This window comes from Trichogramma pretiosum, unplaced genomic scaffold, assembly GCF_000599845.2.
Source record: "Trichogramma pretiosum strain Unisexual culture from Peru unplaced genomic scaffold, Tpre_2.0 scaffold211, whole genome shotgun sequence".
In the NCBI taxonomy this organism is placed as follows: Eukaryota; Metazoa; Arthropoda; class Insecta; order Hymenoptera; family Trichogrammatidae; genus Trichogramma; species Trichogramma pretiosum.
Window position 1 is genome coordinate 10,145 of NW_019640880.1, and position 26,308 is coordinate 36,452.

At 32.7% G+C, this 26,308-nt stretch overlaps 2 protein-coding genes across 3 annotated transcripts; one reads left to right on the forward strand and one right to left on the reverse strand.

Moving 5' to 3' along the window:
* Window positions 1-2,686: 2,686 nt before the first annotated feature.
* On the reverse strand, window positions 2,687-15,104 carry LOC106652862 (integrator complex subunit 5). The gene is made up of 10 exons (XM_014372017.2): window positions 14,725-15,104; window positions 12,890-13,016; window positions 11,030-11,572; window positions 8,897-9,554; window positions 8,356-8,600; window positions 8,069-8,274; window positions 7,368-7,514; window positions 3,652-3,789; window positions 3,316-3,576; window positions 2,687-2,932 (listed from the first exon to the last, which is right to left on the reverse strand). The coding sequence occupies exons 1-10, from the start codon at window positions 14,947-14,949 to the stop codon at window positions 2,717-2,719; spliced, it is 2,766 nt and encodes a 921-aa protein (XP_014227503.1). The 5' UTR covers window positions 14,950-15,104; the 3' UTR covers window positions 2,687-2,716.
* Window positions 15,105-15,601: 497 nt separating this feature from the next.
* On the forward strand, window positions 15,602-25,045 carry LOC106652851. 2 transcript variants are annotated; one of them, XM_014372003.2, is made up of 5 exons: window positions 15,602-16,377; window positions 18,484-18,897; window positions 19,306-19,794; window positions 22,793-22,915; window positions 24,694-25,045. In XM_014372003.2, the coding sequence occupies exons 1-5, from the start codon at window positions 15,855-15,857 to the stop codon at window positions 24,792-24,794; spliced, it is 1,650 nt and encodes a 549-aa protein (XP_014227489.1). In that variant the 5' UTR covers window positions 15,602-15,854; the 3' UTR covers window positions 24,795-25,045. The 2 variants fall into 2 exon arrangements, with proteins under 2 accessions (XP_014227489.1, XP_023313404.1); XM_023457636.1 differs by lacking the exon at window positions 22,793-22,915.
* The last annotated feature ends 1,263 nt before the right edge of the window (window positions 25,046-26,308 follow it).

The window sequence follows — 26,308 nt, forward strand, 5'->3', positions numbered from 1 at the left end:
ATACCATTAATCACTTGAATATTTAATCTTTTTAACATAAATTCATGTGTAGAGTTTTAGTATTCTCCAAAAATACTCAAATTAGTAATTTATCACAGATACAGTTATTAAAGCACATGAAAAATCTTCAGTTAAAGACTATTTTACAGAAGAATATATCATACTACTTATGTATCTTCAAATGAAAGATGTAAATTTATTACGTTTTCTCTCTGTGATTTTTTTGGTTCTTTTCTCAATTTCGCTTGAAACTTTATTGTTGCATGTTGGCTTTTACTGTAAAAAATAAACTAACTACATATATGGTAACAGCCGTAAATATTCGTATTTATTGAGCTACTTTTGTCCGAATTTTTTTTCAGTATTAAGATATTTCATTTGTTTTCATACAGTGATGAGAGCACTTAAGTAGCATAAAATTTATAGTATTTTTACTTCTTCCGTAACATATTGTCTTGTACCAAATTAGTTTTGGGATCAAGGGATATTGGAACATTCTATTGACATATTCGAAGAGTATTAAAATTCTAATGTCTGTATGCGTGTTACTGTAAATTTTTTCGATCGTACATAAATCGGACATAAGTAGTAGGGCGGCTGTCAAAAAATGATCATTCAAAATCATGCGTTCTATAGGGAATTTATTAATTATTAACATCATTTCAGTGAAGTTTGCTAAATCTAATTGAATTACTTCTTGATCTATCTTAGCTAATATGTCCTCATTTACCGCGAAGAGATAGGAGTTCACGGATAAAATTAACTTTTTCTGTCATTAATTTTACTTCGCCATTTATTAAAAATTCAATGTTTCACAAACGATGACAAGAGGAAACATAGGCTAAGACCAAAATTGAAAATATGACATCAGTCATTAATATTGTCCCCAATGTTGATCGCTGAAAGCTTTAGTTAAGTGGATGATACATACTTATTCACTCTTGTTAGATATCGGTTGCGCTAACGTATTTAATAGGCTTGTAGCATATAAAGTTTCGTTAAGTTTTACTTATTCTCTATTAAAACTAGGGTTTTTCTAACTGCCTCGCAGTCAGTGGATTTATACAAAAAATTTGATTAGGCTTTGACGTCCAAAACTAAAATCCAGTTCAAAATTGAGAATCTAACATTAGATTGGATGTCACGATTTGTGTGTAAAAATGTGATGCGTTTTTTTATGGTCATGAACTAAATAGACCTTGCATTGGAGTCAGTCCTTACACATTTATTCACCCATCGACATCGTCACTGGTAGTCAAATAATCTTTTATCGTCTCAACGACGAGTGACATTCAAGGAAATGCAATGAATAGGTACATTCCTATACATAGATGATGCAGCGATATTTACCAATACAAATTGTAAAAATAAGTAAATAAAAACGCGCGATAAAACTTGAGGTACATAAAAGAGCGTTACTTAGGCTAGCTGTCATAAAATCAGTGCTTTAGAATCTTTCCACGCGATGCTTGGAGTTTCGAATTTTAAATCTGCAAACTCTTAAGCTGGGCATTGCCATAATTCGTAAATGAAAAGACTATCATCGGTCTACCCGTGCTATTAGAAAATTGTTACTTTTTAGTAAAAGATTGTATAGCATGGAAGTAGATAAAATGTTTTTAAGTTGCAATACATTTAAGAGTTCAATAAATCATCAAATTCAGCATAATAAAAACAGGAAATAATTTATTTATATACCCAAATCACACATATTATTCAATCAAATAAAGAGTTTGAAATATTTAATAGAAAAAAAAAATTATTGAGCTTTGCTTTAAAATACAGATACAGTAATTTTAGCAGACCCCCTGAGGCGTGAGGAAAGTCTTGTAGCTTGTGCTGAGTGTTGGACATTTGTAGACCCGTAAAGTCAGAATGCATTGGGCGTGTGTGAGCCCGTAGATTCAAAAGTGATGGGCTTGTGGTAGCCCTGTAAACTTGCTGGTGGACTGGACCAGGATGTGATGTTCTGTGTGGGCTTGTGATTGCACTCGAAAATTTTTCTCGTCAGACGCCTTAAACAACGACGGCCACGTCAGTGAGAACCAACAGCAGGCGCCGATCAAACAAGATTAGATTAAGATACTTGGGCCGGCGTATTTTTTTTTTATCGAGGAAGGAAATCCATTTACGGATTCAACATGCGATGGTTGCATGGGTTGGACCGACGTATGAGTGTATGTGTGTGTGTATGTGTGTGTGTGTGTGTGGCGGAGCGCGAGAGTGTGATATGAATGAGAATGCGCCAGCCGAGCTGTGATTGGCGCGAGTAATGTGGGCACGCAAGTCTGAAGTTTAACGTAAATCGCTGAGAAGGCGACGTGACGCAAACAGTGGATCCCGTCGAGTATGTAACAAATAACGAGTAGTGTTTTGCTAAGACACGTAAGGTTCATTTTTAGGTACACGAGGTCCCAAAACGGAGTGAAGAATTCACCAATAGCTGTTTAACTCAGTGAGAAGTCCGAATCTCCTCTCAAGATTTGGTAAGACAGCTGTGCTAAATAGACTAGTAGTTACTTATAACATTATATTCATTAATAATTATGGAGTATATTCAAAGATTATCATCATTTTATTTAATTTGTTTATTAGTAACATATCACATAGCTTATATGAGCTAATTCTATTAAGGAGCATATGATTTTACTGACGGGAAATAGTAAAAAATGATATACATTTGAAATAGTTAACGATAAAATTAACTTACATTAATTTATGATTTATAAAATATAATTCGATACAAAAACCCTAAATTTCTCATATTGACTATCAATGTGAGTCGTAAAATATCCAAATAACGGATATTAGGAATAATATTGTCCATGTCACGCCATGCCACTGTTGAACAATCTGATTGAGGAAACAACGCCGGCGACGGAACATTCTCCTGCATGTAAAGCCATATGCAATCCTTTATTAAAATTGCTACCTACAAAAACATATTCTGAATTAAAAGATCTGTTAACTTACATTCCGAAGAATTTTTAAGAAACCAGTCAAACAAGTCAAATAAAATAAAGCACCTTTAGGTTTAGGGGAAAAGTTTCGTAGGATATTGTTGCGTAAACTCAATGAAAGAATATAAAGTCAAAATATAAATGAGGACGATATTATTTTAAAATAAAAATTTATAACGTGAGTTTCATGCGTTAGGAAAACCTACACTTGCATTAGAGGTATTAATTTTTAATTGAATAAAAAATACTACGTTTTTCGGATCTGAAGTATCTATGAATCGTAAGTGAGTAACGCAATATCATAATGCAGATGTTAACTATGCAAATCTATCAAGAAATAAATTGTTCTACTTACTTGATAAGTCTTTAGTTGATCGATGAAATCAATAATTCGATTTAACGGTGTGGGTAAAAATTGTCCAAGTGACATAACATTGATTGCCATTGCCATTTTTTTTGTATCATTATACGTTAATTGAGTTGCTAAGATTGCCCTTAAAAGAACAGAACAATATGCAACTGCAGGTCTGTACCAAGCTATTAATTGCAATATCCTCCATAATATAGGGTAGTCTTTAAAAAGTCTTTGAATTTTTAAATCTCTTTCTACAGTCACCTAATTAAAATAAATTTATTAACATTCGATTACGCTACACATAAAATTATATATCAAATAGAATCAAATATTTACTTTGGTGAATTCTTCATCTGGCCAAGGTAGACCATTATACATTACGTCCGGCGATACTAGTTCTACTAGCAACAAACTAACAGATGTAAATGGGTGATAACCAGTATCATGTGGGTTGAATTGATTCATTGACGATACCTATAATTAATAGCATATTTTAAATTTAGAAAGTTATAGCATTAAATTATAATATTATAATCACTTGGACTCAGGCAAGCGATTTTTTAGTGTATGAAAAATTTCAACTTTATGAGCCATAATTATGTTGATTTCGGTCTTTTGGAGATCGGTATTCCAGCCCAAAATTCAAATTTTCGGCTGAGGTATGGATCTCCTTACACCAAATAAAAATAATTTCACGATGAAGATTTATATGTACAAAACTAAGAGTAATGAAAAATCAATGAGAAAATTGAGTTATAGATGTTTTCAACATTGACAATAATATGATATTATGCTGTAAAATACCTAAATTCGATGAGACGTAAGATTGTTCTGTGATCTAAAGAAATAGTTCGAAAGAATTGTAAATGAAACTGTATTTTTAAATTATTATTTTATGTTAATTTTAATTTGCATTATCGTATCAATTGTTTCTTCGATTCCTAATAGTAACAGTTAAATTTCCTGATGGTTGGAGAGGGTTTCAGTTTGACTATCTTGTCAAGGCTGTTAATAGAGTTTTGAACAAGATGGAAAAGAACAATAGGGTTTGATTTCTATGGGTTCCGCGTAGTACCAGTGTCCTACAAAATGCGACTTTAAAACTTAAAAACTACAAATTTTGCGTACGGGTCTGACTTTTTCTTAGAAATTGCCAATTGCTAACATGAAGATGTTTTTGGTACTGTCGGTGATGTTAGGGGCTACAGATAGGCAACATCTATCTTGAGAGTTAACTCCGGTAAAAACTGTACCAAAAAAGATGTTTCACTTAAAAAACATGAATCAATACAAAACAATTATAATGACTCGATATGGATAACTTCATGAAGATGAAGATTCAAAGAAAACCACGCCCAGAGAAAATGTTGTGCACGACAATTTCGTCACCGCATTCAACTTTCTGGACGCTAGATGTCTATCTAGCGATACATCGAGGTTCCTGCAAGTGGCTAAAAATTTCTCTCGATTACTATATAAGAGATCATGCTCGCATCAGTTGTCAGTCTCCAATTTTATACACCACACTCAGATGCTGCTGTCAAAAAGAAACCTCAAAAGAAGACTGCCCTCGTGTGTTAATCATGCGATTTTATCGAGAGCAGTAATCTAAATTACTGATAAGAGGTGGTGGTATAAAGTTGGAGACTTTTTGTAATCCGTCGCGAGCATATATTTCTGGAGAAAACTCTCATGGGGTAAACGGTCCAGTGAATGGCTGAATTGTTTTTTTTCAATTTTTAAATATGTAGGAAAATTTAATGATAGCAATTGAATAAAAACTAAATTGATCATCGCGTAGCTGATTGAATGTCCTATAGATTAAAAATATTGAAAAATTATTTCAACATCGTTAATATTATTAAAAATTTCCCGAATCACCTGGAAAACGTCAGTTAATGACTACTTCCAAAAAATATTTCTAGTAAATGACCGATATACTCTCGTCCAATTTTTTATCAAAATTAAACTCTACCCTTTGTTTAGATAATCAAATACGTATTGACGACACATACGTATTGTCTGATATGCAAAAGCAAGAGAGAGAAAGACCACTCAACGTAGTCAAGTTCGTAAGCTATATGCTGACTGCCTTTGCTTATGCTCTTACGTTGCCTCATGTGTATATGGGGCGAATCACGATAGATGCCCCAGCGGTGCGCGCGAGTGCACAAAACAGCCAAATCACACAGTTTTTGACTCGCTGTACGGACTTCATATGCTAATAACATAACTAAACAAACATGGGTAAGTGATTTCGATGTGTTTTTTCTTCAGCTTTTCAGTGGTGAGGTCAAAAATGCAAAAATCAGCCTCCATAACCTCAAAAAATGGACTTGAACATAAAACACGCTGTATCTTTATTGGCGCCAGGTTTAGAGTTTTTTGATCTCACCACTGAAAAGCTGAGGAAAAAACACATCGAAATCACTTATTCGTGTTTATTTCTAGATAGCATATGAAGTCCGTACAGCGAGTCAAAACACTGCGTGATTTGGCTGTTTTGCGCACTCGTGCACACCGCTGGGGCATCTATCGTAATTCGCCCCATATGTAAACACAGTCATGCGCGCGTGCGAGAGCGAGAGAGAAAGAGATACGCGCGTAAAATCTCGGCAGCGGGCAGTAGCAGAAAGCAGTTCTATGCAGCTGGCATAGCAGCCAATCACCGCGCGCAGCGCAAACCGACTCTGTATAGGCACTTATACTACCAAAGTTGCGCTCGCTCGGACGCTTGTTTTTCACGGTTTTGTCCCTCATACCAAACGCCGATAAAGATGTTTCACATCAAAAGCAATGGTAGAGCCTATGCAAGATTCGTGATTCAAATGGTACTAAGCAAGTACATATCGTCGCTCCAGCGCAGGAAGGTATCTATTTCCAAGCTGTAGCAAGAAGGATACTTACTCGCGCGCAGAGGCAAAAAGGTATCTAACTCGAGCGCAGCGGCAAAAAGGTATCTAATTCGAGCGAGAAGCAAAAAAGTAGCTTATTCAAACGAAGTGGTAAGAAAGTTTTGACGCGCTGAATTTAGGTTGGCAACGCAGACGTAAATGATAAAATTTTGTTTCAATATTCAATATTAAACATTTAATTCAAACTTATGTAAAGCCGGTAACTTCTACTTTCCTCTCAGAACATACAAAGTTCTCCATAAGTGGCAAATTGAGTCGAAATCGCGGTGAGATTGATTTGTTTGCTCGCATTACAAATGAATGAAAATCATTACAGTAGCTCACTTGTTTTTCCTCTTTTTTGCTCTAATACAAAGCACAATTTTTTCATTTACGTCTGCGTTGCCAACCTAAATTCAGCGCGTCAAAACTTTCTTACCACTTCGTTTGAATAAGCTACTTTTTTGCTTCTCGCTCGAATTAGATACCTTTTTGCCGCTGCGCTCGAGTTAGATACCTTTTTGCCGCTGCGCTCGAGTTAGATACCTTTTTGCCTCTGCGCGCGAGTAAGTATCCTTCTTGCTACAGCTTGGAAATAGATACCTTCCTGCGCTGGGGCGACGATATAATACATGATCGGTAAGCATGAAAGCAAGAAGTGTATGCGGTGTGAAGACTCAGATAAGAGCCCACTATAGCTTCTCACTAACTGTAATTCGCTTATTGTGCTTCGATCGGCTACAGACACTGAGGAAAACGTATTTTAGTGTCTAGTCCACAATAAATCATAATGGACCCTGAGTTTCAGAGCTGGGAATCTTAGTACATTGAAAGTTAATGATAATAATAATTATTTTAAAATAAATTCGGGAATATTGTAGAGTTCATTCACATCAACATTCCAAGAAACGCATAGTTATTAAATAGATAAGTATGTTTGGAAGCACAAGCATAAGTAGAAATAGAAAGTATTAAAGTGCACAGCACTGCTCATGAAAAATTGATCAAGAAAGTTTTTTATCGAATAAAACAAAAAAGTATCATCCATTTTATATTAGAAAAAAACCTATTCTTAAACGGAAACTTCATATTTTTCAAAATATTTCAATTAAAAATGTATAATTGCAATCTCAATATTTCTAATTTTAAATAAAATACCTTGATCATATCAATTAATAATGTAGTTGTAAAGTCAGTATAGTTCTGAGATGAATTTGTTTGAGTTGCTAACAACCTGGGTCCACGTCCAATTATACCAGCATGGAAAACTGATGAATGTCTTTGTGCCAAAATTGCACCTGTACCCTGAAATTTTTTTTACAATTATGTTTACGAACTTTTAATTTCAAAATAAAAGTAATTTATAGCACTGCGAGGTTTAAGTTCACATTTAAGTCACGCTTTGCCGTGACTTAAGCTGCTCATTATTGCACCGCGACGCTATTACAAGCAGCTTAAATCAAGTCAAAGGGTACCGAAACTTGAACTTAGCACAGTCCTATAATAGTAATTTTCGATACAAGTGCCATAAGTAGCTGGGCCGAAAAGTGTCCCCTATGGCCCGAGTATCGAACAACGTTTTATAGTACTGTGCAAAGTTCACATTTATGCCCCCTTTTCCGATGCATAAGTCGCACTTTCTGGTAGCGCGAAGTGAGGTTAGCGCACGAGCGTATGCGAGTGTGATGCGAACGTAGCGGTGCCAGAATGTGCGACTTATGCCACCGAAAAGCGTGCCATAGATGTGAACTTATGCCACGCAGTGCTATAAAAAAGCATACGATACTTGTGACTCAAGACGCCGTGTAATAATGGGCGGCTTAAGTCACACGTATCATAATATAATATAAGTTAACAACCTGCTTATGATTGTAGTGCAACAATAACGGTTCTTGTTCATTTGGAATCGAATTTGGAACAAACCCTGAATAAGAAATTGGTTTATTCAGAATGCTAAGTTCGAATGTTTCCCTTAAGGCTAAAATTCGAACGAACTGAAAATGGTTTGATATTTGTTTGATTATCTGAGATAAAAGCTTATATCTTTTTATCTTAGCAAAACTTCCTACGAAAATATACAAGAAATCAAAGTTTTACTTTATTGATCAAAACAAAATAAAAACCGTGTGAAACATTTATGTAATACCTTCGTTGTTTATCGTTTCACTCAAATGGATCATAACTGATGCAACTAATTTGTAAATGAGAAGTGAATTAATCAAATATTCTTTGTTCATCATAATCCAGAGATGCAGTACTTTCACAATGCAGTTCTTAGTTTCGTAATTTTTCGATTCCATTAAATGTGCTAAAATTGATGTTAAATTTGCAAATACAGAACGACTGACACATTTTGATCGTAAACAATTAACTCTTGTAGAATATTCCCATCTAAAATGCAATAAAATAACAGTTAGAAGTTTTATATGTTACTTTCAAAGCTCAGACTCTGAGGATAAAAAATGTTCACTTTCAGTACACAATATAAACGCGTATCACTGAAATCTAAGAATGAAGCGAAAAATGTTGTGAAATTGATATCAAAACAATTGACATCAAAATAATATTTTTTTCGATTTTTCAGCTATATTGAAAATGTTTGCCGGTAATTTTGACCACTGAATATGTAATCGCAAGTGAATTAAGTTGAAAGTGAATAAATTAAACATAGGGACGAACATACTTACTCAAGTAGTATTAATAAATTATTATAAAGTTGTTCTATAGAAGCATTTGCTGTGGATGATGTATATTGTAACTCCCTTAAGGCTTGTTCAACAATTTTAGGGAAAAAGTCTTGATCCTTCAATAAATTAGCGCATAAATTTTTGTCAGAACTAATTGTCGGGCTTGTTACCAACCATATAAAAGCTGATAGGTGGGTTCGCGTTCGTGATTTTGACAATATTTGTGAACACGCTGCTATAATGAAGTTTGGATTTTGAAATCCAAGACTATTTAATATGCGTGCAGCCATTTTTGTTTTATACGGCTCATTACTGAGAAAAAGAGTTATAACTTCATTTAAATTCTGTTTTAGCATTTTGAAAAAGGGTAGACTATTTTTCTTTGCATCAGCTCGCCTCATGCACAATTCAATTTCTTCCACAGTAGATTCTAAAACTTCCGAACAAACGGAGATAACGAAATTACTTTCTTCATTCAATGGAACTTCCTCACTTTCCGGTATAGTCCCAGCAAGTATACTCAAAATTTGAAGGCCATCTCGTTCACAGTTTAAAATAAGTCGTTTACCCATATCAGTCATTGCTTCAATATTAGCATTCACTTGAATTTTCCAATTTTCAAATCGTGAAAATAACCTTAAGATCATTTCTGAATTTACTGAAAATAATACAAAAAATGTATTTTAAACTGATGTTATAAATAATACCATTTCACTCATGAAGTATTGCCTTATTTTTAAAGAATATTATAGCAATTTTCGATAAAAATACAATAATTTGCGGGTAAAAAATGTATGTTGACAAAAAAATTTGCATAATGAATATTTAAAATGTATATACTTTAAAATTGATGTGCTGATTAGGGTGGGCCGTTTTTAGGCTTTTTTCTAGAATTGATTTGTAACAGTGATTTTCTGTTAGTTCCATGTATAAAATGAAAGCTCGTTAAAGGCAGGTGCGTACAAATGATTCTTTCTGTCTCCTCAACGTCGATTAATATTTTTTTCGCTGTTTTTTGCTCAAAGTCGCCTTTTTTCACTCTGCCACGCGCCAAAAATGGAAAAATGATGTTTTGCGATTTTAAACTGCGTGATTCATCAACTTATAGGCTAATAAACATGTTTCAACCACCACCTGAGCTCAGAATTAAGATATGGAACAACGTAATTTGTATAAAGCCGGGATTTTGGCTGTTTTTGGCCCATTTTACCCGATTTTCGATTACATGGGTGAGGTCGATTTTTAAATTCAACACCATCGCACGCGGTCTCTTTCTTTTCTTTGAGATAAGTACTAACAAGAAAAATGTCCACTCAGGTGATTTTTAAAGCAGGAAAAATTTGGCGCGCTCGAAGAAAATCGGATTTTTATGAATTTCTTTAAAAAATGAATCGTTTCAATGTGTACCTTGAGTTTATTTATTGTGTTATCTCAATGCAAAGTGCATCGTCAAAAAGTACTCTTTTCAACGTAAAATTAAAAAAAAAAAAGAGTTCTCTACGATCATCTTAGCGTCCTGATGGTCGTTTTGAAGATGCAAAAAACGCAACCAAACGATCTATGTAGAGACAGCCTTAACGTGAACATAGCACAGTAGCATCAAATAGCACACGAATAGGGACTTTACTCTTTAACGCACAAAATAGTAACTTTGCGCACAAATTGATAAATTTAAAAACGTAGATACAAAAAATATTTTTTCTTGAAAATCCAAACCAAGGGATTTTCGAATGTATTGTTAAAGAATTTTATAATATTTAAAAAAAAATCAAAATGAATTTTCAGATAATTAAACATTATTATCAATAATTTAATAAATGAATAAAAAACTTGATTATTTTTAAAAAGGTCATCCGAAAACACCGAGATGCGTGCGATTTTGCTATAAAGCTTCAAAAAAACTTCACTACAATTTTTATAATTTTTTTGGTCTAAAAAAAGTTGTTAGAAAATAATCAATTTATCCTGATCCCGGTATCTATTTAGACTTGAGTTTTTGACGCGTAGTTATGATGGACAATATGTATAGAAAATTTGTTGTGATTGTCAAAAAGAGAACGGAATATATTTTTAAGGGATTATTTCGATCATATTTTGTGTTAATTCATGTTTTAAAAAAACTAAATAACTTACTTATCTGCACAATTGAATTTGCTACGGCTTCAAGAATAATGGGAGACAATGTTGCTAGCTGAATCAAATATGGAATAACAATGTCTTTATCTGATAAATCAGGTTTCGTGAGTGTATCGTTGATGCTCTTGTTGAAAATTTCAACTACTGATTTCTTTAAAATATTGAAATGATTACAAGATAAATAGTCAAGTACGTCTAATAACGAACCAGTTTGGTAACTTTTACTTAATTTGAAAACATCTCTAGATTTAGATAATTTTTTAAGACTACACGACAAAATTTGATTTATAACAATCGTTGGAAAACAATTACCAACGTGAGCCACTAACCATGAAATGTATGGATTGTCGGTTATAACTGAATAAATTAATTTTTCAATGCATAATTCTACAGAAGCAGTTGATAAGCTCTGAAGACTTTGAACCGCAAGATCAACAAGCATCCTACTAATTCCACACGACATCCAATACTGAAGAGCTGAATTCATTTTCATTGTCTGTTTTGAATCGATCAATTTAGAAAAGTCATACGATATTGTGCCTGGAAAAGAAAATTTATATGATTTTAATATTTAACTTTATGACATTATCCCTATATTTTTGAGTCAGATTATTTTGAGCAATAACGAATACATTAATTATGTAAATATTATAAGATTGAAACTTATATAAAAATATTTATAGCCGTAGGGAGCTTTTACTATCTGCACACTTTCAAAGGTCAGATAATTTATTGCTCTGAAAAAATCAACCAATTTTTTTTTACTGAGTTTATACCATTACCGCTGAGTTCTATTTATCACATGTATCATTTCTAATAAATATACCCATGATAAAAAAAGCGCCAGAAAGATGGAAAAATAAAAAGCAATGAAATCGACTGATTTTCATGATCATTCAATTTTTCTTGTCGAGCCAAAATACAATTATAATTATAGTTATACGATTTTTGAATTAATAATAGTTATTTATGCAGAAAGTGCCCAAAGGGCGTTTTTGTGCACAGTGTATGCACGAGTACTAGCTACGCCGGCACTATAAGAAACACGAGTGCCGGTTTTGCCGGCACAGCTTGAGAAGCTTGCTTTGCGCACGCTGTGCAGAAAAAGCTGTACACGTTGTTGCATAATAGTGAATTTATGCAACAAGTGCCCAAAAGGCATTTTTTGATACAGCGTGTGGAAATTTTGTTTTTCGCAGTCAGTAGGATGCTTCGAAAGTAAAAGATCCCGGTGCTCTGGCTACAGCGAAAAAACGAACTTTCCGCAGCTGTATCAAAAAATAGTATACTCATCTACTATTATACTATATTTACTATAGGCGTAATCTACTATTTGGGCACAAGTGTACGGAAAAATACACGAGTGTCGGCCAGTGCGCAAAAAGCTGGGCACGTGTTGCATACTAGTTATTTATGCAACAAGTGCCCAAAAGGCGTTTTTGGGCACGAATGTGCGGAAAAAGACAAGAGTGTCGGCCATGCCGGCACGAGCGGGTTTTTTTCCGCACACTGTGCGCAAAAAGCTGGGTAAGTGTTGCATACAAAATTTTATGCAATAGTAGGCGAAAAATACTTTCATTTAAGTGGGTCATTTTATCGCACACCCGTGTCCAAAATGAGGCATTTTACCGCACACCAGTGTCAAAATGAGGCATTTTAACACACACAAGTGTCCAAAAACGCTTTTCGCGCACTAAAAAATGTGCAAAAAATGACATTTTATTATTTAATAAATATTATAAATATGGTAAGAAGCTAAGTAATTATGAAAAACGAATAATATTAGAATATTTAATATAATAATATTCTTCTTTGTTTGTTTCAAAATAAGTAATTATATGTAAAAAACTGTCATACCTAATAAATCAAATGCCCAAGAAGATATCATTGATGACCAAGGTTTGGGATTTTCGTTTATGAATTTGCTAAGGATCTTATAAATCTCCATTATGCTTTCTTCCATGACAAAAATAACTTGTTTTTTCTGTAATTAATAGAGTGGTTGCAATAGAGAATATATTTTATATTCTTTTTTATTAAAAAAAAGTATATTATTGATTTTGAGTGATTGATTCTTTGAACTTTTATAATTTCGTAACTAACTTTATAGTGTTCGCACACATTATTGTAATTCATCATTCAACAGTAGATATATCTGTACTCGAGAGTATAAATTTTTGACTCTCATTTACTTTGAATTCTATAGTTTAAGTGCCTTCTATAAGAAAATACACTTTTAATTACCTTTTTTTCTACCAAAAATCTAAATTTATCTATATCACCCAAATTATACAGATAATTACGAATTTTTGGCAGTTAGAGAAAATATTACTAACAAAATCAATGAAGTCAACTTAAAACAGCTTCATAACAAATATTTTTTTCTTGTTTGAGTTTTTGTGAACAATTTTTTCATACTTTATATATTAAATATGTTCTCGCTTTATGGTTTTTGACATTTCATTTATCGTATAAATGCCATCAACTGGAGGAATTTCAAGAGCAAACCAATTGAGGTACTCTGAAAACCCTAAAGCGTTCTAAATCTCCGTTAGAAAAATGTTTAAAAATGTGTTATCTGCACAAGTATGATTTGTTTGAAGCAAATTTAACACTTTAGGGTTTCCAGTGTACAGCGCTAAGATGGTGCATACTTCTTGAAACAAATGTGCTAAACTATTACTATATAGAAACCTATGGGTTGAGATTACTTCACTTCTGTTGATTTCAGTGAAAAATCAACATTTTGGAAACATAATGAAAAAAATAGAAAAGGGAAGAAAATTACACTCAAAAATCAAAGAAAAAATGTTTCTATTTTACTTTAGGACATGATTATTTACCCTTGCATTATTTAAAATTTAATGTTATTTATTTTTTGAATATACACTTTCTATGAACCTTTTTTGTACACTTTTTAATGTTAAGTTTATTATTCATCTTGAACAGATAATATATATCAATCACTAAAATATTCAGTAATAAATACCTATAAAAAGAATATTACTTATGTAGAACACATACTAACAGCTAAACATTAGATAATTCTGTTTTATTCACATAATAATGGTAATTGCAATCCTGAAATTCTTCTGTACTTAAAGAAGAATTAAACGCATTAATTACAAATATCTAGAGTTGTTATTAATAATTCAAGAATAATGTTTTCATTAAATTGACAGTCCTATTTAGGTACTTACTGTAATTAAATTAAAATGTAGTATTTTATTTTAATATTTTTAATCAAAAATATTAAGACTTGAATTATGAAATTCTTAAATTTTTTCCCAATTTCAAAAGAAATCAAAATATTTACATGTCCTACAACTGTATCTAATCAGAGTTCAAAAATTGACATTCATTGTCATATCATGTCAGTCTTAGCTGTATTTACTGAACTTCTTTACTCAAAATTTATGATTAAAAGCAAAATATTTTACAATTAACATTTTTTACAACTGGAAATAGAAAAATCTAGTAAACACTTGCATGAAAATCAAAAATTTAAGTTTTAGAAAAATTTGTCTATGTTTAAATTCATTGACTTGATATTGATTTTAAATCTTAAATAAACATCTCTTATAATGAGATTGATATCTAAAACCAAAATATTGAAGCTAATAATTACAAAGTTTTAATTAACTTTTACAATCAAGCTAATACAACTAAAAAATGTCAAAAATTCATCTTACCTTATTGTCAGTAATCATGCATTTTATACCAGCATAAAAGATGGAATGGAAGTATTCAAGTACAGCTTCCTTTGTAGCAGGTACATTTTGGATGAGATGAACAGATACTTTAATGTTATCCATTGTTCTGGATTGGTTTGAAAAACAATCATAAGTGTCAAATAAGAAATCTTTCATATTAAAGTCTATAGTATCTGAAACAATATTTTCTGGTAACGAAGTCATTTTTGTGTCTTAGCGAAAAACTTGTGATAATTTCTACACGATTCTTGAATTTGTTTTTAATTTTTGTTGAAAGTAAACAATAGAACCAATGCAAAGGTTAGTAAGCACATTTCTTCTTTCTATTTAAAAACTGTTATGTATATCGTTGAAAGGACGCAGCCATCATGTTCTCTACGGCTGGCCGGGGGGACTATCCACAGCGCCTCTATGCTCTCATTGTAGGTGTATTTTTACTCATTTGGTCGTTTTGGTAATAAAGAATTTAAAATAACCAATGGAATGATGTGATTTTCAATACAAGCCTTAATGCTCAAAGTTCTTAGTTAAAAAAAAATTCTAATATTAAAATGAGATAAGTTTGTTTTAATTTGTAGGAATCGAACTCGGTGCCGTTATCAGTTGAACGAGTCCTATCACACACCTGCATTTACGTATTTTTACATTGATCTTTTGGAATTAATACGAAGTTCATAAAATATAGCTTTTAAAATTACCCATTCATTATGAATGAGCTTATTAAATTGTATTTAAAGCGATTGATTTTAACCATTTCTCCGCAGTTTTATTTTTATGGATATTCAGTAGTCACACGCAAATTAGATATGTCAAAATTCTACATTTCAGAACGAGCTTAATCGTGTCGCATGTTTAATCACATCATAATCTCTATTATTTGTCAATATCGTTTGTCATAACAAGAACTACATACATTTCTACCAGTGTGTATGAAGTCTTGAAATTAATTGAGGATAGATTTTTGAACGATAGTTAATGTTGAAATAGTTATTGTTTGAATAGTAATGAATCTTGTAACGAGTATTATTTCAATTAAAGAAATAAATGCCATTCTCTGAATTCGCGTATGTGCTGTAGTTCCTTCGTTTTATACAACTCGACGCGCAACAATGAGTGATAAATCATATAAAGATTTTCTGGTGAACTCGGAGAAATCGTCTACAATGAAAAACGATTATCTCCAAGAGTTAGGGCAAGCTTCAGCTTCAGTACCTATCCCTGGCAACTATCGGGACATACCATGTGTGTTTGACCAATTCTCACCATCTCCACTTGCAGAAGCATGTCCATGGAATACAAATAGGAAAGAATTGAGTTTTGAACATCCTGATTCAGCAGTTCTTTCATTAAAAATGGACGATGATGATGATATTTTCCAAGTAGATCAAGCTGATCTTATTCAAGGGCCAACCTTGGCTGAACTAAACTCGAATGAAGATACTTTACTTGGAGATCTCAATTTTGATGATTTGCTATTGCCTGATGAAAATATTCCATCAGATAACATAGATGTTTCGATTGATTTTCCTACTGCAAATACAATTCTATCTACAAATATAGTTAATGTTGCTCCTAACAGCTTACCACAAACTACTCATTTTCGTCGAGGTAGTCAATCGGGATCACTTTTAAGTATGTACTATTTTTTACGACATTTAAAATTTAAAAAAATGTTCCTTTTTCATTATGACGATAACTTCAAATTACATCTGGCAAATTTTGCTAGCTAGTCATTTTTCATCTGTAAATGAATAAATCAAGTCAAGTTTCTTTTCAATGTATAATTTTTAAGTAAACAATAATTCCTGAATAGAAATGGTAAAAATTTACAAAGAAAAAAAAATTTAGTAGCAGGGTAAATAATACATTGTTACACGTAATTAACAATGCGTAAACTAGTATGTGCAATCTTTGCTTACAAATAAGTAGTTAAGTTTACAAATAAATTTAACTTTTTTCAAAATATCAATTATAATTGTTGAAATAATTTTTGAATTCATTCTTAATTTTATTTATTCTATAACATAGGCATTTTCTTAAAAATGATGTTAATGTCAGGATAGCATTTGCTTCCCAATTAGCTTAGAATCTAGTATCCTTTAATCCTTCTAATTGTTATTAATAGTTTAATATGAGAGATCATTATCCTCCTATCATAGGTCCTATAAAAATATTTAGCAGTGCCAGTGGTTGGTAAAGACATTTTCATTGTTTAGAAGTCTTCAAAAACTTGGAAAAAATGTATACATATCCTTTGACTAACTTTTGTTAATATTTTTTCGTTAAAGCCATTAGTTGTGGAAATAAATACTCTCAAAGATTCAAAACGTCATCATAAAAAATGATTAAAAAATATTCAAATAAAGCTTAAAAATATTACGATTTTTTTTTCGAAAACGAACTGATGTAGCGAAGAAGTACGAAGATCAAAAGTCTAAGAAGTAGTCAAAGAATACATATGTATTTTCTTGTATTTTTAAAGACTTTTAAATTATGAAATAGTATATTATGATACGTGTGATTTAAGCAGGCCATTATTGCACGGTACGTGCAGTGGTAAGAATGGGCTACTTGAGTCATAAGTATCTTACGCTTTTTTATAGCTCTGTGCTAAATTCACGTTTAGGCCCCCTTTGGCGAGATATAAGGTGCTCATAATAGCGTCGCGGTGCAATAATGAGCAGATCATTTTATAATTTAATGGGTTACCTTGCCGATCGAGTTGGTGTTTTTTTTCGATGACTATCTTTAAATGCATGCTAAGTAGTATTTTTGTCCATGAAAATTTGTACAAGTAGTTAATTATATACTTAAAAAGTATACTGAAAAACTTTAGTTTTTTATCAACTTCTTTCCATTAAAAAAAAAATTACGAAAATCACGTCATTTTTAAGACGCTAGATGAGATCCTTCCCTTAAGAAAGTGAAGTCTAAAAAATATGCGAATAACTACCAAGTATACATGTAAATCTTAATGTCCTTTCAGAATCTGGCCTCAGATTTTTGAAAAAATGATCAGTTCAAAAGTTATACCTAGTTTTAAAAAAAGTCATTTTAAAAAAAAAGTTGTATTTTTCGACTTTTAACATGGCAATCATCTAAAATCGCGTATTGTGGAAATATCGTGGCCTCAAAATCTAAACAAAAATAATCGTTATTTGAATTGGTGAATAAAAAGTTTAAGCCCACAAAATGGCATCTGGAATTCGAATATATAAAAAAGATCTTCTGGAAATTCTAATTCTAAAACAAAACAATTTAGAATCGACCAAAAAATACCTGTGAGTTTAAAAATAATTGTCATCCGAAAATTCAAGAATCGCTCTAAAACGTCTGAAAAATTCACATATGTTCTTTGATCGATTCTAAGAAATTATTATTCTACACCTTTTTTTCGTAAACCGCTTCATTTTCGAGATAAAAAACACATTGTGTTTTTAATTGAATCTAGTAAAATCATTTTTCTATATAATTCATGTTGTGTTCATAATTATTAATTAAAATACTGTAACGCAACATTTCCAAAAATTCAATTAGTGCACTCCTTTTCTTTACTACCCATTATTTATAAAGTTCATTCATAATGACAATTTCTTATTTTCCCAACGTTTTTTGTAAAATTCTAAAATATCATGGAGCATCATGAGCAAATCACAGCGCTATTTAAGCTTAAAAAGTGCTTACCCAATAAGAAATTTTTTTAAAGCTTTATGATTGTAATACATTCTAAATTTTCAGGTGATTCTAGTAATGTGTTACCTAGCTGCCAGCCTGTAGGAAAACCGATGTATCAATCAGCTTTGCACGAACTGTTGATGAAACAACACGATGCATTCAGTAATAATTTTGGTGATGGCCAATTGGATGCAACCCTTACTCCTCCAACTCGATTTCAACAATCCCGACTATCTATGTCTGCACCTGCTCAAACTTTGTGTTTTGATCAGTTATGGGCTCACCGAGAACCACGACAACATTTACTGAGTACTGGCAGTTTGGGCATTCGTGAAACTGGTTCAACTAGCAGTATAAGTACGGGTGGTGCTTTAAGTCCAAATCTGTCAAGTCACATTGATCTTCCAAGCCACGATGAAGGATATGACGATAGTGATGATGATAGTGATCACTATGAAGATTATAGCAGTGATAATGGTTATTAATTATATTTACAACCATTAATTATTAATTTTACTGATTAATATATAGAAATATTGTACTACATAGTTTTATTCGTTTAATGTTCTCTAATTTGAAAATCATAAATTAACCGCTAATTTTGACTAGCGCTATATAACATTATATGCAACTTGCGTATGCATAATTTTTTAATGGAACTAGAAATAGTGACAATCGAACTAGTACCTTAACTCGTGCTGTCATTTCTTGTTTTGTGGAAAAAGCATATCCACGCTCGTTGCATAATAGTACTCTTTGCATTGTACAACTCAAGTTGCATACGATAATATAAAGCCTAAATAAAACTAGCGCCAAAGTTAAGATTTTCAAGTAAGAGTGCTATAAAGTATTCTAAAATAATTTTTTTGTCATATGTATTTTCAGAGTCAGGAGCTAGTGAAAACGAAGACATATTGCTGAGTTCAAAAAAACATAATGACGTACTTGCAAAAGAAAGTAAATCTAGAAAAGAAAAGTTTTTTTGGCAATATAATGTGCAGGCAAAAGGGCCAAAAGGGCAGAGACTTGTGGCTAGAGCTCGCCTCGAAAATCCACATGTTCTTCATCAGGCAACTGATCCAGTTTTTAGTCCTAATTGCTCTCTTCAGGGTATCAAACATAGTGGCAAAGCCAGAAAAGGAGATGGTAACGATCTTACACCAAATCCTCGTAAACTAAATAGCATCGGAAAAGAATTAGATAAACTAAACCGAATAATTAATGATATGACTCCGGTTTCGGAGTTACCATTCACAATTCGGCCAAAAACTCGTAAAGAAAAAAATAAATTAGCCTCGAGAGCATGCAGATTGAAAAAAAAGGCTCAACATGAAGCAAACAAAATTAAACTCTTTGGATTGGAACAAGAACACAGTTAAGTGAACATACATTTTATTTTGTATTTGTTATAATCAGCTTTTTGTGTAAAGTATTTTCCAAATCATTCATAATGTGAATGATGCAAATATAATTGGAAGCCTCGTTTAACATTGGTTAACGAAAACTGCGCATGATACGATAAGAAGGCAACTGATAGCTATTCAAACAAAGACCTTTTCAAAGAAAGTTTTGTAATGAGTCTTACAGCGTAACGCAATGTAGACAACCATATGAGTCGAAAAACATGCAAAAAAGGTCAAAAATAGGCCCAAAATAAGATTTTTAGACCTTTTTTGCATGTTTTTCGACACATATTGTTGTCTACATTGCGTTGCACTGGAAGACCCATTACAAAACATTATTATGCAGTAGTTGACATCTTTAGGAAGCTTTTTACATAGTTTTGGAAATGAAAGTCCGGTTCGAACTTGATTAGATTTCTTGTTTTTGGTTTTTTTCAAGTTTTTTCCACTTTCTTCTCTTCTTGATAGCTCCAATCACTTTGGCATGCAATTTTTCTGAAAATTTGACCAATTTTCAACAAAAGAGCTCATGGTCACTTTTGCTTTTGAATCACTCTACTCTAGTCTAGGAATTATTTGAATATTTATGATTTTTCATGAATTTCGAAAAAACGCTAAAATGACCAACTTTGAGCCTCTGAAAAAGTGTCATAGAAGGCCCCAATTTTTCTAAAATTTTTTTGGGACAAATCTGACATCAAATACAAGTTTTTCATATTTGCAGAAAAAAATTTTTTTTGGCCATTCGACTTCACACAGATTTCATTTTTGGGTAGGATTTTTTGTCCCCTTTCTATTGCATTTTTGAAACTTCAAAATTTTGATCATTCAGTGAGATGCAGCTGTTTCCGTGAGTCATTTTCGTATACTTTGCGTGTTAAATTTTTTCTTCTTTTGCGTTTTTCGGCGTTTTATGCTTTTACAAAGTGCACCTCAGTTGTCGTAACATTCAGAGCGTACCGATTGCATTACAGCACCAGGGTCGCGTACACTTCTTCAGAACATCAACCTCGGGCGAGGCGAACCGACCCTTAAGTCCCCCTGCACAAACACTTCAGCACAATTTTTTTTTCATTTTACTTTTTTTTTGTGAGCTCCTTCATGAATCTACTGATTGAAAGTGATCTATGAGTTCGATCACGTCGCCCGAGGTTGTGAACGTTACCATTGATCTTCTGAAGAAGTGTACGCGACCCTGGAGCTGTAACTCAATCGGTACGCTCTGAATGTTACGACAACTGAGGTGCCCTTTATAAAAACGTAAAACGCCAGAAAACGCAAAAGAAGAAAAAATTTAACACGCAAAGTATACGAAAATGGCTCACGGAAACAGCTGTATCTCACTGAATGATCAAAATTTTGAAGTTTCAGAAAATGCGATGGAAAGGGGAAAAAATCCTACTCAAGAATGAAATAAAAATTTTTTCGATTTTAAGCCCCCTTTGAGCCCTTAAGTCATCAGCTATCAGCTGATGTTCTGGACCTTAATCTGGAGTACCAGATCGTGGTGTACAATCAAATTAGCATTTCTTCGGAATTTGTTTTATTTGCTAAAAGGTGAGCCATGTTAAAAAATCTTGAAGAAATGCTGATCTAATTGAATAATTGTTCAATTGTGAAAGTTGATTTGGTTCTTACAACAAGATTTGGAATATTTATAAATGTAAAGAAGTCCATGTTCCTAGGGAACTGAATCAACTTACGCCAAGGTTACATTATGACCTGATGCAACAGTTAGTCAGGACTTGGTGAATTACCTGATATCTGTTAGCGGTTGCACCCGCAAAGTTAGAGACTCGGACCTCGAAAAGTTGCAATCGATTTGTCGCTTCCTTCACTGTTTATAAACAACAGCGCGTGACTACAGTTTCACGACGTAAATTGTGCAGTGAATGAAGTGACTAATCGATCTCAACTTTTCGAGGTCCGAGTATTTAACTCCGCGGGCGTACATAAATCGACGTCTGAATTATAGATATCAGTTACCTTTCGCTTCAAGCTATACGCACGTTTCGTACGCAAGCAATTTGTTATCAAGCAAAGTGAACGGAAGAGATTTTCATTAATAAATTTATTAAGAAGCTTCAAATCTCAAAATTACAGCTATTTTTTTTTTTTGGCGATATCCTGTATCATGTGCGATTCATACCTAGAATAATCGTACCTTTATGTATATTTTCATTATTTTTTAATCGATATGCCGTTTTTTTTTTCATAACCTTTTCTCTTGTTTAGTTTTAAAAATGTTGTACTAATTCAAATGAACGGTAAATGAATTTTTATCACACGGGCAAAAATATCTTAAAATCGACTGGCTGCAATCGATGATGAAATATTTCATTACGCATCCGGATGGGGAGTGGGGGAAGGTTGCCCATCTTGCACGAATGATAAATTTTCAGTACAAACATAGCGAGGATGCTCCAGTTGCCCACACCATTTTTTTATCACAGCGTGTAGAAAGTCGATTTTAAGATCATCAGCGGTGGGTAAAGGTAGCACTTTGTGCACGAAGTAATGAAAAATACTATACATAGCTGAGGTGGATGACGTTCTTGAATTCGTGTAATATGACAACATTCCTCCTCAATTACGTAAAGAATTATTAAATTGGCTAGTATGATATTTTTTATCTAACAATAAATATCTGAATAGTAATGCAACATTTGTGCAAATTACCTGTGCTGGACCGGTATCACTGTCTAAGTTTGGAATTTAAATAAAATTCAAATACTGCAGATTCAGGTGAAAAATGATAATAAAAATTTGACAATTTATTTTACTTTTTTTTTCGCTACCGTCCTTCGAATAAACGTCTATGGAAGGCGTATGCCCATGCATTAAAAAAAATTACTCTTGTACTTATCGATAATACATATAAATATTGTACAAATATTCTACTTTAAATAGAAGGAATGTATATGATTAAAATTATTAATTCCTGTATCATAATTTTAATTGATTTTCAGAACGCCTCATTTTGGGAATTAGAAATGCTAAAGAAATACTCAAATCTAAACTAGAAGAGGTAAACCCAGAGGTTCAAGATGAACTTACGAAACAGATGGAAAAAATTTTACGGAATTCTGCTCGTACGTATTCAAAGAGTATAAAGTTGCTCATTTAAAAATATGGATCATAACATTTTTTATGTATTCTTATTTAAGTATACTTTATTTGTTGTGATGTTTCACAACATATAATTCTTGGATAAATCGAAATATTCTTAATGAGGGTTGAGACCACTTCTATGTTCTTGATTTTTTTTAAGAGGAGTGTTATTTTTAGTCTGTCGTGACTGATTTCTTGTGAAAATAGAAGTTTTATTTCTAGTAGTAGTGAAATTGGAGGTGAATATAAATGCTTGAGTCTTAATGGTTCACGTGTCGGAGCTTTTTTAGCTGAATGGTCATTTCTTTTAATTCCACTTGGTTACCGTCAAAAGTAACAATTAGTCAAAAGCAGCCATCCGTATGAAATATGAGGAAGTTCCTAAAAATTTGAGGCAAACCCCGAAATATCTGAAACAATGCCAGCGAAACTAGTATTGAATAAGAAAATTTAGGCACTTTTATTTTGTCACAGCCCGAATCGTGTGCCGACATAGGCATTTTAATATCTATATGGCCGATTTTCAAAGAAATCGAAGGATTAGCATTTTTCATTGTTATTGCGGGGCCGTATGGGGTTTATACCCCACGGTCCCAATAATAAACAAATTAAATAATCAAAATAATCAAATTGTAGAGCGCCTTAAACGAAAAAGTGCAAAATAGTTTTTTTCATAAAAATTGTCCAAAACTTCAGAAAAAATATATTCCAAAATGTTCTAAGCACCGAGAATAGAAAAAAGATAAAAAAAATAGAAATAGATAAAAAAAAAACAGTGAAGTAAAAATCTAATCGAATTCGATCCGAACTTTTATTTACTTGAAATTTAAATATATTGCGAATACTCGACTCGAACTCGAGTACCCGAAAAAACTCGAGTACTTGATTCGAAGTCGAGGAAAAAACTCGAACTCGACGAGTCGAGTTTTTTCGAGTACTCGCCCAAGTACAAGGATACGGTAGGTTCGTATAAAAACGCAGTAAATGGTGCAAAAACATGATAGGATTTATCATGTTTTTGCACCATTTACTGCGTTTTTGTACAAACCTATCGTATCCTTGTAATTGGGCGCACAGGCCTACTGTAAACATCAATAATTATCGACAAACGTCAAAAAAATGTAAAAAACTAATGTTTTTGGCGATGTTATGCATTTGGAACCTTTTAAAAAAACTCCTTACAGTAACAGTGTACGAGTGAGGATTTTAGCGAGTTATAGTTATATATTTTTTAATAAGCTATTTAGAACGTGGATTTTTACTGGATATCTGTTTTTATCTTTTCCAAAAAAAACCCTGGAAATGTGTTTGTGAGTAGCTTTTTTTTGTAATAGTTGCGGAATAATCACAGATGAATATTGTACAGCAGATATAGCAGATTGTGATATTTGTGAGTTGTTTTTGTCTTCCTGTTCTTGAATCAGTCTTTGATCCGTTGTCTATTCGCCGGATGACCTACGAGCAGGCCTACTATCTTTCTATGATTTGCTATAAAGGCTGTCACAGGATCTTATAGATAAGATTGCTTATTGGTCATGTAACCTACACAAAAGTGTGTTGATGATAAGTCACATAAATATTTTGTCCTCTGACATGGCTATTTTGTGCTTTTTTCTTCATTCTCGATAGATCAAGTAAAACTTTCGTATTAGTATCGTGTTGTCAGAAATACTGTTACATTTATTATATAAAATTGAGTATATCTAGAACTTAAAGTACTACCGAAAACAAGATCATTGATAATATATTTTTTTTCCAGGAATTAAAGTTGCAAACAACTCCACTGACTTCGTAAACAATGTTTTACAAAAAACCAGTACCGGATCTGTCGAAGTCAACATTGACAAAATCCTCAAGTAATAATAATTTTAATGTTTCTTCTTGAAGTTGAAGAAAATATATAGCTATCTTGTTTATTAGTCATACGGCTTATTTTTTATGAATATATTGTTATTTTGTTACTATTTAATGATAAGCATACTTATGAATAATTCAAATGCATATTTTCGAATGATATTTGGGAAAAACTAGAAAAACAACCTATAATGTGAAAGATTATGATCAACTGTCTTTTCTGAAGCATAAATAAATTATCTCTTTGTTTTATTTAATAAAAATATATTCATTAATAACCAAATTTCATTAAAAAAAATTTTAAGATTGAATGAAAAAAAAACCTAATAAAAAATTAATAATGATGAAACATAAATATATTGCTCATCAGAGATTTTTCCTTACCTGTAAAATTCAACGAACACACTTAAAGATCGACTCATACGAATAAGAAACTGTCCAAAGTTTATTGGGATCCTTATTTTACCGTTTGAAGTATTTTAACTTTTCAAACAAACATTTAAAACGAAATCTTCCAATAATGATGCAGGTAAATAGTTATTTATGTAACAAGTGCCCAAAAAGCGTTTTTGGGCACGAGTGTGCGGAAAAGGACACGAGTGCCGGCTATGCCGGCACGAGCGGGTGTTTTTTCCACACACTGTGCGCAAAAAGCTGGGCACGGGTTGCATACAAAATTTTATGCAATAGTAGGCGAAAAAGACATTCATTTAAATGAGGCGTTTTACCGCACACCCGTGTCCAAAAGGGGGCATTTCACCGCACACAGGTGTCCAAAAACGCTTTTTGCACACTAAAAAATGTGCGAAAAATAGTTATTTATGTAACAAGTGCCCAAAAGGCGTTTTTGGGCACGAGTGTGCGGAAAAAGACACGAGTGCCGGCTATGCCGGCACGAGTGGGTGTTTTTTCCGCACACTAAGCGCAAAAAGCTGGGCACGTGTTGCATACAAAATTTTATGCAATAGTAGGCGAAAAATACGTTCATTTAGATGAGGCGTTTTACCGCACACCCATGTCCAAAATGAGGCATTTTACCGCACACAAGTGTCCAAAAACGCTTTTTGCGCACTTAAAAATGTGCGAAAAAAGACATTTTTCGTCATACTATTGCATAAAGAAAAAAGTGTATCTTTAAATGCAGTACTTTTCGAGATATCTTGCCGCCCGATTCAGAAAACATGGTTTCTAGAAAAATGCGTTTAAAGTTTTAAAAAGTGAATGTACATGGCCGATTCTCTGTCAACTCAACCGGTTAAAATTATTTTCTATATCTAATACGATGAAAATATTGTTTGGGATGTCAGGAATGTACAAAAAAATTTATAGAGCGATTGGGGCCTTCTATCACCCTTATTGAGAATTCGAAAGTTGGCCTTTTTTGTATTTTTTCGTTATTTATCGAAGATCGCAAATATTTCCATAAGCTCTAATTCAGTGTAGAATGACTCAAAAGTAAAAGTGCCCAGGAGGTTTTTAGTTGGAAATCGTCCAAATTTTCAGAAAATATGGGTCCCGAA